The 19,855-nt window shown below is 43.6% G+C and overlaps 1 protein-coding gene across 2 annotated transcripts in view; it reads left to right on the top strand.

Annotated features, from left to right (window-relative positions):
• The window catches only part of MSRA (methionine sulfoxide reductase A), a 405,682-nt gene that overhangs the window by 249,763 nt on the left and 136,064 nt on the right, over positions 1 to 19,855 (top strand). For both annotated transcript variants that reach the window (XM_045773968.2, XM_045773967.2), the window contains one exon: positions 11,397 to 11,501. In XM_045773968.2, the coding sequence (XP_045629924.2) occupies positions 11,397 to 11,501 (105 nt within the window). The remainder of the gene's footprint in view (positions 1 to 11,396; positions 11,502 to 19,855) is intronic.

Below are 19,855 nucleotides of genomic sequence, written 5' to 3'. Positions count from 1 at the left end.
CTCCAGTGGCACAAGGAATGTAATGGTTGTCATTTATTATTTTCTTGCGGAATTTTCTTATCAAGTGCTCAACTATGTTTATAGCATTCCTCGGAGAGAATAATCTCTAAAGAATGTGTCTGTATTAAATATACACCAGAGGATTATAAATTCTCCACTATGTCTCCCCATGGTGGACCAAAAAAAAAAAAAAAAATTGCAATTGCTCCAACAGTTCTTTTTCTACTTTTCAATCAATAGGATGCTTTTTAAAGCTTACATTTCTCTTTGGACATTTAAAGTGACTGGTGAGACAAAAGAAAAAAAACGAAGATAAAATGACAGTATAGACACTCCTCAAATCCTATAATGAACTCCACAGGGCACCCAATTTTGATGTATTAGGATTTTTTTTTTATAATGAGTACATTGTTGGAAATCACATTTTCTATCTGCAGGAGCTGGAGATGAAACTGAGCTGACATCTTACCTCTTTGTAGTTAATTAGCAAGAGGAAAGCAGTGTTTTGAATCTTGTATGGGAGAAGGGAGGTACTAGTCATCCAGTGCTCCCCCTTTCTCTTCAAACACCTGGGTCTTTTTGTGTGCTGTTTGATTTGGTTTAACGGTTTGGATGGGTCTTGTTGGCTGGGAAAGATGAGGGGAGTTGAAAAATGGTTATTATTTAATGAAAAAAATAACTATAGCTTACTTCTCCCTGCCATCTTCCCTGTAGGATAAATAAAATAGGTCAGGTCTTTTTCCTTTAAAGAGCCATTCCTTACCCGGGCCCAGACTGTAGGCAGTAGCCGGGCTGTAAGAGTTTTTGTTATTACCTTATTAACATTTGTCACCATTGAATCCCCAGCACTTAGTGCAGTGCCTGGAACTTAGTAGGCATTCAGTAAGTATTTAGGAATTTAGTGAGCATGTAAAACACTGTGTTGCAAGGTAATAAGGTTGCATTCATTGCATCTAATATCTTTCTCTGGGTAGTAGCTGCATCCATTTGAGGACATGTGGCAAGTTTTACATAGAGGTCAATCAGCAGTTAGGGACAGAGAGGCAGAGCAGAGCATTTATATATAATCCCGCTCAGGGAACTGGTCCTTGTGCAGGTGAGCAGTGCCAGAGCCAGTGTGGACACTCATCCAGATGAAGGCTAAGTAGGTGGTAGAAAAATTCAGCACAAAGAATCCTCTGATCTATGTGTATTTATTAATGTCCGATCATGGGCCCAGTCCTGGGGGATGACAGAGGAGAGTCATTGTCATAGCTCCGCTCTTCAAGGAGTTCACTGTGTGTACGGAAAAACTAAGCAAGTGCTCAAAAACAGTCAGGACTCAAGTGTTACAAGGTGTGGGACTGATCGCAAGTGAAGAAGAATCTAGGTGGGGCTGAGTCAGTGGCATTTGGAAGAGAAACACCGTTTTCTGAGTACCCCCATGGCAGTTACTAGATCCTACCTGCCACATTCATCGTCTCTTTTCATCACAGCGACTTGGTGAGGGACCTCAGGGAACCTGACTGAGTCACGGAGTTTGGATCTGAGCAAAGCAGATCCCATAGGATTCCGCTGACTGTGTTTTTCCCCTGGAAGAAGTAGTACCTAAGGGGACCTTGAAGGTAGGGGAGGGCTTTGTTTGCAGATGGCTGGAGGGAGGGCACTGCAGGCTGGGGGACTAGAGCCGCTAAGGGTGGAGTTGGCGATATGAACTGTCTAGCTCAGGGAGAGGGTGTGGGGAAATGAGATCGGGGATGACACCAGATATGGAAAGGCCTGATGGCCAGGAAGGACTCCTGTGAGCTCCAGGGCAAAGGGCAGTTGTGGGAGAAGTTGCTGGGAGTGGAGTGCATTGACAGGGGTCAAATTCTCGTTATCTCAGTTGCTGACAAGCTCTGAGACTCCAAGCAAGTTATTCTAGCTCTTCAAGCCTTGGCTTTCTTATCAGTCAAATGGACCTAATAATATTAATCTTGCTAATTGCACGGGGAAGGTGGCTGTGAGACTAAAAGGAATTTGTGGCTCCAGAAGCACTTTGCAGAGATAAAGTGCTATGTCCAGATGCAGGAGCTTTGTGGTGATATTGGGTTGGGCAGGGGAGCTTGGAGGATGGGCCAGCTAAGAGGCATTTCCAGTTACAGGGCATGATAGCAGGTCCATGGCCCAGTGGCAGAAAAGAAGAGCTCCCTGCCCCTTTGCCCATCCTTTTTGAATTCTTGCTTTTGCTTATGACCATGGCCATGCCCTGGATGCCCTCCCCCTCCTCTTCTGTGAAGCACCCCTGACTTCTTCTGTCCACATGGCCTTTCTCATGGATCTGATGTCTTGGTGAGGAGGGTGCCCATCACAAGCCCACCTTACTTATGCTTCTTGTTTCTCTGGGAGCCATGTTGTGCTGGGGTCAAGTCTAGTCTCTGCCACTTAATATCTGTATGACTTCGGGTTCTTCTACCTCTTTGTATCTCAGTTTCCTCCTCCAGAAGATGGGAATGATATCACTTACCTCCAGGGTTTTGTGAGTGTTAACTTTATCAATACACATCAAGAGTTTAGAATGCTGCATGATGTTTAATAAATGCTACATTTATTAACTCTGTTTTCCTATTCATATTTTCCTGTTCACCCACCCTCTCCTCATTCATTCCATAGATATTTGTAAAGGCTGTTAAATGAATTCACAAGGAGGCCATTAGACTGAGGTGGCTCTAATACCATGGTACCTACATAAGCAAACCAGAATCTAGGCCTGTAAGTGCCTCAAGGTCACAAAATCAAATACTAAGGATGACCAATCACAAACAGCCAACTAAGCTTTAAGCATTAGCCAGTCAAATAATTTCCTTTATTTGCCTTCACATGTTCTCTATACGAGTTTCTCCCCAGCTCCTGTCACTTCCGGTTTGTTGCTGCCCTACGTGCAGAAATGTTTGCTCAAATAAACACTTAGGATGTTCGATACACTTCAGTTTATTTTTTAACAGGGGTTAATATCCTTCCTCCTTTCCTCTGTGCTCTCTCTCCCTTCTATCATCCCCCCCCACCCACCCATTCCCTTCCTGCCTGTCTGCCTTCCTTCCTTAAGGCCTGTGGGACTCCCATGCACTTCCTGATAGTGAAGACAGCGAGTCCTGGGGTTCAGGAGAGTGAGGTTGAGGGCTGGCTGCTTAAGCGTGCCCTGGGCTCAAGATGAGTGGTTTTCACACTTTCATTACTATTAAGAATCACCTGGGAAATCTTGTAAAAATACAATTCCCAGACCCCTTTATTATGAAATAACAGTGATAGCAATAACAATAACAATACTAACCATACTATCACGAATAAAGCTAATACTGGGTGGGCTTTCATGTATGCGATGGGCCAGACTACTCTCTGTGCTTCCTGTAGATTATCGAACGAATCCTCACAACAGTCCTTGAGGTTACTATTATGAATATCTCCATTTCACAGATGAGGAAACTAAAGCTTAGAGAGGAAAGAGTTTGGCCAACGTCACACCGCTGGTGGGTGGCCAGGAGGTGACCCCAGGATGCCATCTGGGCCCAAGCGCACAGCTGCATGCTTCCTGGGCCTGAGTGGGGCCCGGCAGTCTGGGTGTAGACAGTCAGGCATCCTGTTAACAGTGACGCGTGGCCCGTGGCTGGATCATGACAAGGGGAGGGGAGTGAGCAGGCCTAGAGGTCTCTCCTTGCCTTGCAGATATAGCAGAAGCCCTGCTCACAGCAGAGGGTTACCCATGTGGCTAGGGTGTCTGCTGGGGGACAGGTGGGGAACCCCTTCCCTGACAGTGGCAGCAAAGAGCCCCAGGAGCCCTGACACTGGGAGTGGGAGCCACGTGCCCGGGTGTTGCCTGCGGCTTCCTTTCTCTGTCTGAGTCCATCTCTCTTTGTTTTCCTCCTCTGTGTCCCTGCCAAGCCCTGTTCCGGAGGGCAGGGGCTGTGCTCTCACTCCCAGGCCTTTGCTCACACACTGGGACCTGGGAATCCACACAAAGCAGGCCGGTCTGGGCTGCCTGGCTTGCCTCCGGTGGAGCCCCTCTTGGTCAGGCGAGACGCCACCCCCATGAGCCCCTCTCAGGCTCAAGCCGGCCTTGGTGCGGACGGACCTGCTCCTTCTCCTTGTGGAAATGTCCTCTGCATCAGATTTGCCCACCCTGTTGGGGAGGAGCCGGCATTTCTGCAGAGAATTTGGAGTCTAACTCTCAACCCCAGCTTGCTTGCTTATCTTGCTAGCTGTGTGATTCCGACCACTCATGACTGCCGCCTGCTGGCCTGTGGTCATTTGGCTTTGACCTGAGAGAGGTGGCCTCACATATCCTGATGCCGGCAGCCCAGAGGGCGGTGGGGGGCCTTCCGCTCTTCTCAGTTCAGAGGGCTCTGCACTGTCTCCTGAGTACCACTGACTCCGAAGGACAAAGGTTCTTGTCCAAAAGACATTGTCGACAGCTGTAATAGCCCAGTAGGAAACAGTTGTCCAGGGAGGCGAGATTCCTACCTGCTTCCAGAGGCTTCTTTTTACCTGAATTAAGAACTTTCTTATTAAACCCCTGTCTATTTTAGTTCTGATTCTACAGTGAATCACATGTGGTTCATCACAATTCATCAAAAGAGTGAGAATCAGGGTCCTTGCCTGGTGTGGACGAAAGCCTGACTGCAGTCCCCACCTGGGCTGGAATGTGTTGGCTGGGACCTCACCTCAGCCCCTGCGTCAGTACCTGGAGACACTTAACTGCTATTTCTAGAATGAATGCATGAATAAAATCAGAATTAGACTCTCACAGAGATAAAATTTAGTTTGATGAGTGGGAAGCTTCCTTACATCGTGTATTTTCTCCTGGAATTTAGTCCTTACGGGGAAGGCATCCCTGTTCAGGAAACACAAAAGGGAAATAACAATAGAAACTTCATATTTACATACAGAGAGCTTTACTCTTCCCCAGAACTTTCCCACATATGACCTCATTTAATCTTGATGACTCTTCCAATAGATGTTATTTTTAGTTCCATCCAGAAAAGTAGGAGACTCAGGATCACAGTCAAAAAAGTGTCAAACTACTTGTTAGAACTCTGGTTTAAGTTACTTCTTGTGACTTTAATTCCAGGCTTTTCCCATTCCATGCCAGCTGAGTAGAGAATAATTATAATAATACGACGTTTGATCGTGAGACATAGAGCCTTAAATAGACTGATATCCTCTGTGCCAGACACTGTTCTAATTCCACATTTTACAGACGAGGGAACTGAGGCACAGAGTGGTTAAGTAGAATAAAGGACCTTCAAAAATGAGCGTGGGTCCCTTGGGGAAGTCCTGGGTCCTATGCCAGGGAGCTCTGATTTGAACCACCCTTTTTTTCTCTCCCTGGCCCTTCCAAGGTCATGTGCCCGCCAAGTGGCAGAGCCAGCATGGCAGCCCAGGCAGTCTGGCTCCTGAGTGGGTGCTGCTTACAGCACAAAGCACTGCCCCCTGCTACACCCCCCTGCACTTGCATCTCACCAGCTTCCCGGCTCTTTCCTCTTCTTATCGACTGGGGAGGCCACCTCCCTGCTCTCTCTTTCCTTCTTACTAGCCTGACAGTATCGAAAACTCATCACACTAACCTGGAAGAGTTGAAGATGACATTTTCCCTATGGGATGGAAAGCTATGACATGGGACTTTCAAGATAGGCTAATTTATTTGGGGGTTCTCCTTAAAAATGCCTGGTTCCACAGATGACTTGGCTCCCACAAAGCTCTAGATGACTCCAGAGTGCCTGATTTTTCAGTCCCCAGACCACTCCTTTATGTCTCTTCTGGGGTATTTTGTCTTACAAGGAATGGACTACCCATAACCTACCCCTCTGCATTCACTCACCTTTCTTTGGGGTCACGGGGTAAGGCCACACTGGGAAATGCTCAGAGAAGACATTTGTCCTTTTCATTTCCTTTCAAGATATATTTGAACAACAGTGTTAAAAGAGTGTTAAAACACCTCTAACGCTGCTGCGCATTGTTAACAAGCACGTTTGCACATCACATCTATCATGCTATTTGCACGATGTTATATGAAGAAACAGCTCAAAGTATTTTTAAGATATAGCCTTTTATCTCTGGAAGCACCAGAAAGTATTTGCAGATTGGTCTCGGGAATCAAATTAGCCTAGCACATTGGTGAGTTCCTGGAGGCCTGGGCATTTCTGTAAGTGGTTCCTAGCCCCTTAATCCTTTTGATCATTTGCACTGTGTATTTTTACACAGACTCTTGTACTTTGGAGAAATAAAATAAAGAAACTTAAAGGTGAGTTTGACGAGGGCTTCTCCCCACTGTTTGTCAATGCAGATGGATGTTGAATTTTAATGGTAGTAGTTTCTTTTAAACAACCAAGCTTCTTTAAACCTCTCCACAAATAATGTCAGTGCTCAGATTATGTCTGAAAATGTTTGCGGAAATCTTTCCTGACCCCATATTGCGACCACAAAAAAGAGTCTAATCCTGGAAAATAGTCTTGATAGCCTGGATGTCAATTACCCCACAGCTGTGATTTCTCATCTGGGCCACTGCCTATGTGACATTTGCTGTCCCTTGGTGGCTTCAGGGGTCTACGATCAGCAGCCCGCCCTGCGGTCATAGCCTGAGATCTTCACTGTTGACTCTTTACTAGATCCTGCTACTTACTGGTTGTGGGGTGTTGTGTGAGGAAACCTGTGGAGAGGATTCGCTGCCTTATCTTTAAAATGGAGGCCACGTTTCTCTTGTAAAATGGTTGTGAGAAATATTTGTATGCCCGTGTTTAAAGCAGCATTATTCACAGTAGCCAAAAGGTGGAAGCAACCCCAATGTCCACTCTCAGATGAATGGATACACCAAATGTGGTCTGTCCACACACTGGAATATTACTCAGCCTTAAAAAGGAAGGAGATTCTGATGCATACTACAGCATGGGTGAACCCTGAGAACATTATGCTGAGTGAAAAACACTGTATGAGTCCACTTTTATGAGGTATCCAGAGCAGTCAAACTCTCAGAGATGGAAGTAGAATGAATGGTGGTCGCCTGGGGTTGAGGGTAGGAGAGAAATGAGGACTTAGTGTTGGGTGGATACATTCTCAGTTTTGCAAGATAAAAGTGTAGTGAAAAGAAGGGCCCTATGCACCCCAATGTTCATAGCAGCAATGTCCACAATAGCCAGACTGGAAGGAGTCGAGATGCCCTTCAACAGACGAATGGATAAGGAAAATGTGGTCCATATATACAATGGAATATTAATCATCAGAAAGGATGATTACCCAATATTTGCAGTAACATGGATGGCACTGGAGGAGATTATGCTAAGTGAAATAAGTCAAGCAGAGAAAGACAATTATCGTATGGTTTCACTTATATGTGAAACATAAGAAATAGCAGGGAGGACATTAGGAGAAGGAAGGGAAAAATGAAGGGGGGCAGAAAACAGGGGAGGAGAAGAACCTTGAGAGACTATGGACTCCGGGAAACAAACTGAGGGTTTTTTTGGGGGGGGGGGATGGGCTAGCCTGGTGATGGGTATTAAGGAGGACACGTATTGCATGGAGCACTACATCAAAAACCAATGATGTACTGTATGGTGACTAACATAACATAATAATTAAAAAAAATATCACTGATCAATAAAGCTTTGCACTCTTAACGCCAAAAAAAAAACAAAGGTGAAAATGTTCTGGAAAAGGGTGGTGGTGATGGTAGTACAACAGTGCGAATGTACTTAATGCCACAGAACTGTATGCTTAAAAGATGGTTAAGATGGTACGTTTTGTTATGTGTATTTTCCACAATAGGAAACAATTAGGAAGAAAATTTGTTGTGAGCATTAGAGAACGTCAAGTAGGTAAAGTGGCTGCCATTATGTCCGACTTCAGTGAATGGTGACAGTTTTTACTAGGGTTAGGACAGTGTATTTTAATGGTTACACAATACTTCATCATGTGGCTATCCCATACTTGGCTTCCTTTTTTATTTGACTTTTGGATTTCTTCTAGTACTCCTCTATTGTAGTAATGATGGAGTGAATTTTTTTTTCACGTACATAATCTTTTCCATCATCTGGGGTTGTATCTTTGAGTTAGATTTTCTGGGTCACTTAGTGAGGCAAGTTAATTTTAATCTTTGTGGCTTTCAATACATATCCCTGTGGGGTTGGAAAGGGCACGGTGGTTTATGCTGTCACCAGCCAAGTAAGGGTGCCAGCGTTATAGTCTCCTTGTCAGCACTAGATACGTTTGTAAGCAGTTTTACAAAATAGAATAAGAGATGGTACATTCATGTTTCAATATGCCTTTATTTGCTTTTATCACTAGAAATGTTGAGCACTTTTTAATCTTGATTTACATTTATTTCCTATATGTACTGCCTGTTTACATCTTTTGCCTAGATTTCTAGTGTGGTTTCCACGCTTTTCTTACCAAATATATTTGTCATGCTTGTTACATCTTGTTGCTATTGTTGATATTTAGAGATTTTAATTCTTATGTATTTAATCATTCATTTAAACATTTCAAAACACAAAATAATAAGGTTTTAAAGTAGGATCAAAAGTGGTTTTACAATAACATGATTATTATACTTAATATATCTTTCTCCTAGGGGCGCCTGGGTGGCACAGCAGTTAAGTGTCTGCCTTCGGCTCAGGGCGTGATCCCGGCGTTATGGGATCGAGCCCCACATCAGGCTCCTCCGCTATGAGCCTGCTTCTTCCTCTCCCACTCCCCCTGCTTGTGTTCCCTCTCTCACTGGCTGTCTCTATCTCTGTCAAATAAATAAATAAAATCTTTAAAAATATATATATATATATCTTTCTCCCATAAATCTCCCATAATTCTTTTCATATCTGTGAGTATAAAATCCATTTATTTGCTTCCTTCCATGATCATTATATTTGAATTAAAATTATGTGAATTAAAATATTCACATTAAAAATATGAATAACCCAATATAAAAAGAATATTATAAAATTTAGAGCAAATAAATTAAAATTAATAAACATGACCTTTTTTTTTTACCTTACTAATGATTAAACTTATTGAAAATAAAATGATAGGATACTGCTGTCCCACTATAAATTGGTAAGAGTTAAAATCATTATAATAGTGACTGAGACTGGCCCTGAAATGTGCTGCCAATGGGGAGAGAAAATTGGGTCAACTTTACTGAACAGCAGCTAAGCTCTAGATAGCAAGAAACTTAAAAATGTTTGTAAGCATTGGTTTAGAAATCCCACTTATGTAACTGTGGCTTGAGGCAGTCTTGGAAATGTGGAAAGATATTTACACTGATAGATAAAAATAGAATTCAGTCTAAACCCCCAATGACGGGATGATTGAATAATGGTACAACCATCTTTGGAGTGTTATATAGTCATTATAAGTGGCATTTCCTAAAAATTCCAGTGATATGGGAAAATACAGTATGCTGGTAAGTGGGAAAAAAGCATGATGCCACGATTATAATAAAGCAAATTGTGCATGGTGTGGTGGTGGTGTGTGTGTGTGTGTGTGTGTGTGTGTGTGTATGAGCACACATGCATGCCTGTGTATCTGATATGTATTCAGAAAGGGATGTGTAAAACAGATTGATAGTAGTTATCTTATGTGGTCAAATATAATATGTGATCTTTATTTTCTTTTTTATACTTCCGAACATTTCCTAAGCTTCATATTGTTTGCAAATTATTATCTCTACAGTCAGAAATTAAATATTAAAAAAAGATGAAAGATAATGAATAGATTTTTTTTCCCTTTTTTGGATTCATGTTCACTTTGCTTTCTTTGCTTTATTATTGGATGGAGTCCTGGACAAAAAACCAGAAGGTTTTTAGGTTAAGATTCAAAAATTCACTAGCTCCATGTGACCTTGGGCAAATGTAACTTCTAGGTATCTCAGTTTTCCCTTCCGTAAAATCAGTGTGAGAATTAAAGTGAGATTACCAACCTATGGGCAAACACTTTTGCAAACTAAGGTGAAGTTCAAGCCACTGTGAGGTCTGATCATTTGTTAGGATTCACAGAACCCACTGAGAACAGTTACCCTCAGAGTTAAGAGTTTATTGCAGGGAGAGGACACAAATAAAAATCAGCCAAATGGAGAGATGCATAGGGCAGAGTCTGGAAGGGTTCCAGTGCCAAGTTTCTGTGTTGTCTTCCATGCGGTCAGGATGTGTTACCCTCCTGGCATCCATGTGTGACAATACGGAAAGAGTGTTGCCAACCAGGAAGCTCCCCCATGCTTTGATGTTCGGAGTTATTGTTGGGACTTCATTACAGAGGCATGATCGATGATTGCCCACATGGTTGAACTCAGGTCAGCTGATTCTGCGTTACCCAAAGCCCCCAGTCCTAGCACACGGTTGGTCTGTCTGGCGTGGCCAGCTCTGACCCTAACACTGTTGGGTGCGGCCATCCCGACGCTAAGATTCCAAGGGGTCAGCTCCCACCCCAAGACTGTTGCTGTGACCGGCTCCACCTTAAAGAAGGACATTCCTATCAGGTGTGATGTAGATTACCTTCCAGAGGCCAGGGCAAGGAAAGGCCAGATATCTCTTTGGGCGAAGCTAAATTCTTTACTGCACATAAGGTGACCGGAAAGAGATGGAAAACAAATTTAAATAGAGAGATGATATGGATGGAGGGTTCTATTATTTACTACATTCTAACACTGTAAGATAAGGAAGGGCATGAATTCTATAGACACAGGGACTACTACAGACACCCACTTCTCCGATCTACGGAACCCGGGGACCACCTCTGAGAACGGGCACGCTAACGGGGAACTTCGCTGCGGTCGTTGTTTACCACAGAGACGATTAGGCTGGGAAAACACTTGCCACCCTGCTGGGTACGTGAACCCGACCCTTGTCTCGGTGTTATCGGCACAGCGAATATGCCCCTCCGTTAACGAATTGATCTGATGTGGATGAGATATAAGCCTGTTTGTTACAGGTTTCTTGATCTGGGACCATGTCACCCCGGAGTGCAGCTGCGCTTACTGCATATAGCGTGGAGTGATGATAAAAATAAATTGGCTCATTCCCCTCGCCGAGTTCCAAACCTTGAGCACTATGTCAGATTGGATCCATAAGTAGGTTTTGGGAGGGTGAGATTAAAAAAAAAAAAAGGAAGAAAACCCGCGTTTATTTTCTCGTGAAATTAAAGAAAAACAGTTAGAGCACAATGCCGAGAAGTCATCATCCTCGGGAAGCTTTGCCAGAGGACAACTGTATGCTTTTATGGAGACAGAACCAGCGACAGACTTGCTACGAAATCGTTAGCTGGCGTACAGTTAGGCTCCCACTCTTCCTGCAGAGGGAAGAATGTTAGCCCTCGTCTCATGCTTCTTTGGAAACAGATCACTTGTCGTAAATTGGTGTTGTCAGTAAATTTGGGTTGTATGTTCTGTTTCTTTCAAGGAAAAACTGGCCACGCAGAAGTAGTCCGAGTGGTGTACCAGCCAGAACGCATCAGCTTTGAGGAACTGCTCAAGGTCTTCTGGGAGAATCATGACCCGACCCAAGGTAGATGAGTGAGCCAGTATTTAATTATCTTACTAATTACAGCTGGGATAATTAGTGTTTGAGCTGCATGGAAGAGATGAACCTTGAAATCACCCAGGAGCTCAAGAATATGATTGCAGACATTTATTGACGGAGGAGAGGAGGGGCTGGGGAGCAAACGGGGAGAGAATAAAGGCGCAGCCACAGTCTGCGCTCCTCCCCCCTTTACAGCTGTCAGGGGTGGGAAAATTCCCACAGAGAAAGACGCCAGACAATAGAGATTCGTTCACCTTTGATTATTGCATTATTCCTCCTTAATGCAGTCTTTTGTCTACAAAATTAAAGTGTCTTTCTAGCAGCTCCAAAGTTTTCCTGATTTATGGTTCCTTTATTTCCCTGAATTTAGCCATTCTCATCTTTTGACGTTATCAGGATTTTTTTTTTATTTAAATGTCTGTGGCTGATAAAAAAAAAAGAACATAAAGGTAAAAGTATTCAGCGGGTCCACAATGCTTGGGTTATTTAAATATTTCACTTGTCTTCTTTGGAATTTGTTATATGACGATATTAATATATTTGGGCTATAAACAATGGTGGCCAGAAATTTTATTTGAATGCACACACAAGTGAAATTCCCTGTTGGCAAATATCATTTGTAATATTCAATAATGAAGCAATTTCCAGATTTCATCCTAACAGCCTTACAAGCACTGCCTTGCCAATATGATGATCTGATATTATGAGGCTTATGAACTGAAAAGTCCTATATAATAGATGTGATTTTCACAAACCCTGTTCAGTTAGCAATCAGTCTGTTTAACAAAAATATTTTCCCTTTGGTGTCAGGTTTTTGTGTAGTGGGTATGCTGTGTTGGCTGTTTCTGAAGAAGGGATGTGTTTTTCCCAATGTGCTTTGTGCTTTGTGGTGGAATTTTGATATGACCCCAGCAGCACAGGGCGGTGGGTCTTGAGTTCTCATTCTAAGTACCACCTAGTGTCTGGGTGATTTGCTAGAGGGTAAAGGTCAGAGCTAAGGCAAGAGCAGCAAAATGATAAATGAGCCAGGGTAATGCAGGTACAGGTTCCAGGCAAATCCATCGGGGTGGGTGAAGGCCTAGGAAGGAGGCCAGGAGCAGGCTTTCCTGGTTTGACATGGGGGGATGAGTTTCTAGCAGGGGAGTGATGAGGTATGGGGCAGGGGAGGTAGAGGACTGGTCGGGTAAGAATACTATCTATAGTCAGAAGGGTTCAGATGTCACCCTGGTTTGAACTATTGGACCTGGCCTCTCATATGTGAAAGGCAGGCCTAACAAACTTAGGGTTGGCTCAGCAGGAAGCTCTGACAGTGAGCGTCATACATAAGAGTGATGACGGCCAAGAGCTCATGCTGGTGAGCCCCTGATCCAGGTGGAGTAGGTGCTTGGCTCTCAAAGCCAAAGGTCAGGGCGGGATGCTCAGAGCTTCAGAATTCTCAGTGGAGACATGCATTAGGAGCCTATGCCAGCCTGAAGTCACATAGGAGACAGGCTCCCCACAGGCCCACAAGTTTGGGTATGTGCCCTTTGGCTTGGCCAACCATCGTGTCATGTCCTGATACGATCACCTGAGGCCTAGTCCTGGCAAAATTTCAAAAAGGGTGAAGTCTGTTGTGCACTCTTTCTCCTTCCTTCTCTTAACTTCTTACCTACTTTATTACATCTTTACCAGCACACCTCAGTTAACGATGTTACTAGTACTGGCCCGTGAATCTTAGGGGGAGTTCTACTGTTTAAAAGAAACTTTAAAGAACCTCTTGTTTGCCCCATCTCATGTATCAAATTTGTCTCCACTGTGCCTCAGTCCCCTTTGAAATTCTTGGTTTATCGTGTGTATTGTTTGCTAATAACAAAGTACCACAGATTGGGCAGTTTAACAACAGAAATTTATTTTCTCCCAGTTCAAGAGGCTAGAAGTCCAAGATGAAGGCCTTGGCAGGGTTGGATTTTTCTGAGGCCTCTCCTTGGTTTGTAGATGTCCACGTTCTCCCTGGGTCCTGTTCACAGGTTCTTTCCTCCACGTGGACCTTTGTCCTAATCTCTTCTTCCTATAAAAACACCAGCCAGATTGGATTAGAGCCCACCCAAATGACCTGATTTAATTTTGATCTTTCAAGACTCTATCTCCAAGTAAGATTATATTCTCAAGTACTAAAGGTTAGGGCAACATAAGAATTTGGGGAAGATACAGTTCAGTCCATAACACATCCAAGAAAGTAATAGCTTAGTATACTATTCTTCCAGAGGTATTTTGATTCTAACAGAGGGTTCATAGACTCATAGATGGGAAGAGACTTTAGAGGTCATCTGGTTAATCTTCAGCTTCAATTCTATAAGCCAAAAGATGAAATTGTTACTGATGGGGTTCACAGACAGTAGGATTTGATTGTTGAATGACATATTTTTTATGCTGATATTTTAGACAAATGATTCTGTAGAGGGAGACTTTTTCTATCCTTGCATATGTCTGTTTCTACTTAGAATAGTGCTTGATGCAATATATACATTCACAGATATTAAATCACAGGATATCTAATCTTCCCACATTGTTACTAGGATTACTTCTGTTGGAGAGTTTAGTGTAATGGGCCATAGTAACAATCCTTTTCTGCATTCCAGGGTTTCCCATGACACTTCTGGAAATAGGGTGAAATGAGTGATCACATGACCCGGTCTGGCCAATCACAGTATCTTTTCCTGTTGGCAACAGTGTTTGATTCAAGGAATGGGCATGTGACCCATGCAGGACCATTTGGAGTCCTTCCCTGGGACTGTGGTGTGAGAGAAAAAGGTGTTCTCCCTTTTCTGGGGCTACCAGGTAGAGGTGCTTTGTATGTGGAAAGAGCTTGTCCACAGGAGAAGCAAGGGAGGAAGATGAGCAGAGACACTGAGAGACAGGATGGGAAGAGAGAATCTTCAGGAGACTGAGGTCCTCTCAGTTATGAGAACTACTAGGTACCTACCCTTCCCCTACATCTTTTTAACTTAAACTAGTTTGTTGGGTTTCTATTACTTGAAACAACAAAAATCCTTGCTAATCCACCCTTTCGGCTTAATCATTGTGCTTATTATATTACACATATTGTTACACATATTATTATATGTGTTTATTAGTTAGCCATGTTCATTTGACTCTATAAATCACAGGTCTAAAGCCATTTGGTTAATAATTTTATCACTGACTCAGACATGGAGTGGAGGACACTAAAGATTGTTTCCTCAAGACCTGTTGGTGGTTTGATTAAGGGGTTCCTTGGTAATTCAGAATTTAGAATTGGGGCTTGAGATTTGGGATATATGGCCTGAATACATATCAGATCATCTCAATATTTCCAAACTACTATGAAAGACAGTCAGTCATTAATGACACTTATCTTGTGTCTCCTCTGCTTGCCAGACACTGTGTTAGGTGGTGCTGAATCACCGAGGAGTCTGTAAAAAGCAGCACTATCCAGCCTCTTGCTAATGCACAGAGTATCTCCCTATATTTCTATAGGGAGAAAATAGTTTAATCTCACAATACCAAGATCAAGTGAGCATTCAGATAAATATAAATGTATATGAGGCCAACATATTAACCTGAAATCATGAAGACAAGTATATGTTAACACTGGAACTTTAAAAGCAAAAAACATAAATTCAGAAGAACTCCAGGGCCAATGAATTTAATATTCCCAGGGAACCCTGAAGGTCCAAAACATGTAGTCACATGTAATTTTTCTGAGGTAAGAATTTGAAGCCCACTCCCTGAAGGATGGGCATGAAGCAGGAGAGATCTGGGATGCAGTTGAACTTGGCCATCTGAACACAGCTTCTTAATTCTCTACTTGAAGTCACATGGTGACTCTTGTCACTTTTCTTAGTGTTCAGTGGCCCAGGAAAGAGAACCACCCATTGGAACAGATGAAGGAAGTAGAGGCATGTAAGATGGACTGGTCTGACTCAGAGAGTGGACATTTCAGAAGACAGCAGCACGTTGGATTTGGTGGACACTCTCACCTGTGAAACAATAGCCCACTCGAGGTTGTTGTCAGAAGGAAGAATGATTCTTAAAACTGCATAAGGGATACTCTTGCCTATGCCAGAGTTACTAAACAAAAAGACAAAACCTGAGTAAAACTGAGAAGTTATTGACCTTTGATGTGAAGATTTGCCCAGGAAACACATGATTCTCAACAGGAATATGGCTCAAGAGAAATGTATTTTAATAAGCATGTTGAAAAACTTAAGTATTTTGTTTATAGAGTCATTAAACATTTGAAGGGGTCACTTAATTTTTTTTTAGTTATGATTCACTTCATTTTGTGAGAGAAGCAATATCTTAGAATGATATTAAGAAATGTGGGGACTCTTGCTAATGTTCAGGATTTACCGTGGTAGGAACAGCAAGAATTTCAGCTTAAAGTCCCCTTTCAGTTCAATTAGATCTTCATGGCATAGACTAGGCAGAGAAAATCCTGCATGTCCTTGACTGCCTCAAGGTACTGTAGGAGCTCTCATGGTATCTGCCCCAATGGCAGGGAGGAAATTCCCCCATTCTGTGATTTGGAAGGGAGCAAAAGTGGTAAGAGAGCTATCAGAAAGTGTAGGCTTTCAAAGATACTATTTTAAAGATACTCTACTATGCTATTTCATAGCCAATAGGCAGTGAGTCCTGAGAGAGTTCTACTCAATGGATTAGCTTCAGGTGAAGTAACAGACCTAACAGTGTCATTATAGATTTGGCCAGTAATTGGAATACTTTTTTCTCTTAATTTAGCAATTACTACAAAACCTCTATTTTGCCAAAGTATTCAGATACCACCATTTAAGCTAATATGTCCTGTCGTACTCATGGGACAAGTATGACTCCTCCAGGCTTCAAAAGACAGATTGGAGCATGCTCATTCCTGACCATGTAGGGTCCAAACTCCCCAGTCTCCAGACAACATGGCAGAGCCTGAGACATAGGAGATTTGGGTTCTGGGATCACCTCACCCCTTCCTAACTGTGTGACCTTGGCCAATACACTTCTGAGCCTCTGTTTTCTCATCTGCCAAAAGGGGATAATAATGTCTATACTGCATAGGTCATGGGTTGTCATAAGAATTAAATGAAATAATGTGAAAATAACTTGACAATGGTCAGGTACCATGCAAGTGCCAGACATTGTTGCTATGTCCTTCTCAGTACAATAGTACAGTTTCAGTGGGCTTATTGATTTTTATATCCTTGATTTTTGTGGGAAAATATTTACCTCTACCTATGAAAGTGTAGGTTTTTCTATCCACAAAGTTTCTTTTGTCCTTCCTGTTAGTTGGAATGTTGATGTTGTCATCCTGTGATGGAATGGCTGCTGGCGGGGGCGGGGGGGGGGGGGTGGATGGGTGGTGGTGGTTGTGAGGTTGATGGATAGGTGGCTCCTTAACTTTGCCACTGACACAGTCATCCAAAGAACCAGAGCAGATCCCAGCCACTCATGCTTGATCTGTATCCCTCTACCTAGCACCCTCTGTGTGTGAATTACACCATTTCAGTCCTGTTCCTGGATACAGGATACAGGGCACAGGCCTGTTCCTTGGACCAAGACACAAGGACACAAACGCACAATGTTGAGAGATTTCAGCTTTGTCTCACTTGGTCCCACAAGTATGACTTCTCTGTTCCAACCTGTTTTATTCTCCCCAATCTCCCTGGGAGAAGGGAGAGCAACGTTTTTAAGCACTCCTAAGGGCCAGTCTTAGGGATAGATGCTTTAAATTTAAAAATTCATTTAATCCTTATCACAACCTTATAAAGTGAGGTTCATTGTAACCCCATTAACAGAAGAGAAAAGATAAGGTTCCAAAAGATTGGCAGTCTTGCTTGATGTTGATGGCAGTGTTTGGACCCAGCTCCGTCTAAAGCTCAAGGCTCTTTTCTTTCCCCTGCACCAGAGGGGCCCATACTTCCAACTAGGAGGACCTCTTCTAAGCACAAATGATTTTATGGATTCCCCCATGTGATATAGTCATGTTCTTAGTAACCTTTTTAAAGCAAATATATTAAGATGCCACTATGTATTTAATTATACTTTAAATTGGATGCTTATTTTATTAACTACCACAATATCACATACCTCTGGAAAATGGAAATGCTCACACGCATAATGCATTCTACAGACTCTAGGCAATGCCTGCTGCACGGTTGGATTGGTGGACCACGTGTCAAAGTTCTGACTCCCAGGGCATGAGTACAGGTGATGGTGTACAACTTCTGGATTCTGTGCTTTTAGAGCAAGGAGTGTTCTCTTTCTCTTTCTCCCTTCCCACAAGTTGCCTGTAAAGGTAGTGGTCAGCCAGCTTGGACCACAGGGATGGGGGCCTCATGCTTATCATGGAGGAACTACAAGCTAGAAGTTTCCAGAGTTACCACCCCAGGCTGGACTCAGTGCAAAAACTATCTTCTTTAACCTACTGTTATTTGGTTCAGTTAGGGTTGTTTTTTTTTTCCCTTTTCAACAACAGCCGAACCTATATCCTTAATAAAATCGCCTTCCACTAGAAGCTGGTGATGAACTCCCAGTCACTCTTCCGAAGATCTTAATTAAAACGTTTCCTTAATTAAAGCATCTTTAATCAAATCTGTTAAGAGTATGGACCCTGGGGTTAGAGGAGATACGGCTTTAACCGGGTCTGCTGTGAACCAGCTGCGTGACCTGGGAAAGTTGCGCACCTCGCTGAGTCCCATGTCTCTCTATCTTCACCTGAGTGCCTGGGTCCGAGCTATCATTCTCTCTCATCTGGCTGCTACAGTAGCCTCCTGATAGGCCCGTCTTGCCCTTTCCAAATCCAGTCTCCATAATGACCTGTTAAAAACATATCACGATGTATAACGATGTGTGTCTCTCTCCTGCTTAAAGCACATTGCTGGTTGCCCGTTTGGGGTGGGGGGGATAATACACAGACTCTTTACAGTGGCCAGCCCAGCCTGGGATTAACTGATTGGCACTCCCTTGTGCCACCTCAGCTCCTGCGCTCCCGTGTCTCCCCCACCCCACGCCCTACTTCACTGCATGCCTGCTGCTGTGCCCTCCTTCTCTCCGTTCCTGGAAGACACGAGCGCTTTCTTGTCCGGGGGCCTGTACCTACTGCCAGTCTGCCAGCAGCTCTAGGCGTGACTGGCTCCTTTCTTTCCTTCAGCGTAAAGCAGCGTGTCTTCAGAGAGGTCTTCCCCACCCCGCCTCCAGACTGAGGCAGTACCCCCAGTCCTCACTCCCAGGTTTCTCTGTCACGGCACTCTTGCCTCCCTAACACTTACCACAAGGTGGAATGATTTGATTGTTCACTTGTTTACTAACAGTCTAGAAAGTAAGCTTCCCATAAAATATTTTGTCTAGAACAAATGAGTGAAAGCCTCTATTTCCCCATCTGCCAAACCTCTATTTCCCCATCTAACGGCACAGATGTGTGTTGGGATGTATGAGGGAATGTAGTCTATTGTGTGGGGCGAGTGCTGAGCAGAGTAAGCATGCCATAGATAACAGCCACCAGACTCGTCCTGACTATGTAAGAGCCAGGTCACCAACTTTTGTTTGACTTGCTCCTTCTGGAACCCTAGTATCCCTCCACTTTTTCTTTGCCATCTTCCCCAAGCTCATGTTCTGAATATCGTTGATCTTTTCCTGTGCTTGGTTCGTTCCCTTTATCCTCAATCAACTTCTCCGCACCCCTTTCCATGTCCCACCCACCCTCCCCTCTCACAGTGAGTCCCCAGTTGTCCTCAGAAAGCTTTGTCTGACTTTCCCCAGTGGGCCACACTATCTGTGGTGTTAGGTTTCGTGGGGCCCCAGGCCCACACACCTGATCCTGCTACCTTAGCCTTCAGAGTCCTGAGTAGGGGATTAATGGGGCTCTTTGGCTGATGGTTGGAGCTAAAGACTCCCCCCACCCCACGACCAAGGACTCTTTTCCATTCAGTGCCCTTGGGCCACATCTCCCCACCCCGCATGTCCCACCGCACTTGCCATGAAACGTTGCTTTAGGTGGGTTGTTCCCAAGAAGCCTCCGAGAATTGGGGGCAGGCTTGGTCCATTCCAACTTCAGCAGGTTTCCTTCCTAGCCTCTTTCCAGGTGTATGATGGAGACGCGAGCCCCCTCACGCTGTCTCCTGGGAAACACTGATTGGAGAGAGAAAAAAATCTTATTTTCTTCTGTTTCTCATCAAGTTGGCAATCACGTGCTGGTGTTCATATATTTGAACTTGCCAAATTAATATCTGAACTTCGTTGTGCTGACCCTTCTAAGTTAGTTTTTTTTAAATAAGTCACCACTTTTGAAGGACTATCCTTTTTTTAGACCATGTACAAGGAATCTATCATCT

Source organism: Ursus americanus, chromosome 13, assembly GCF_024610735.1.
Source record: "Ursus americanus isolate L20-20 chromosome 13, mUrsAme1.1.p, whole genome shotgun sequence".
Taxonomy (NCBI): Eukaryota; Metazoa; Chordata; class Mammalia; order Carnivora; family Ursidae; genus Ursus; species Ursus americanus.
The sequence above is the reverse complement of the archived record's forward strand: the minus strand, read 5'-3'. Positions and strand labels throughout refer to the sequence as shown.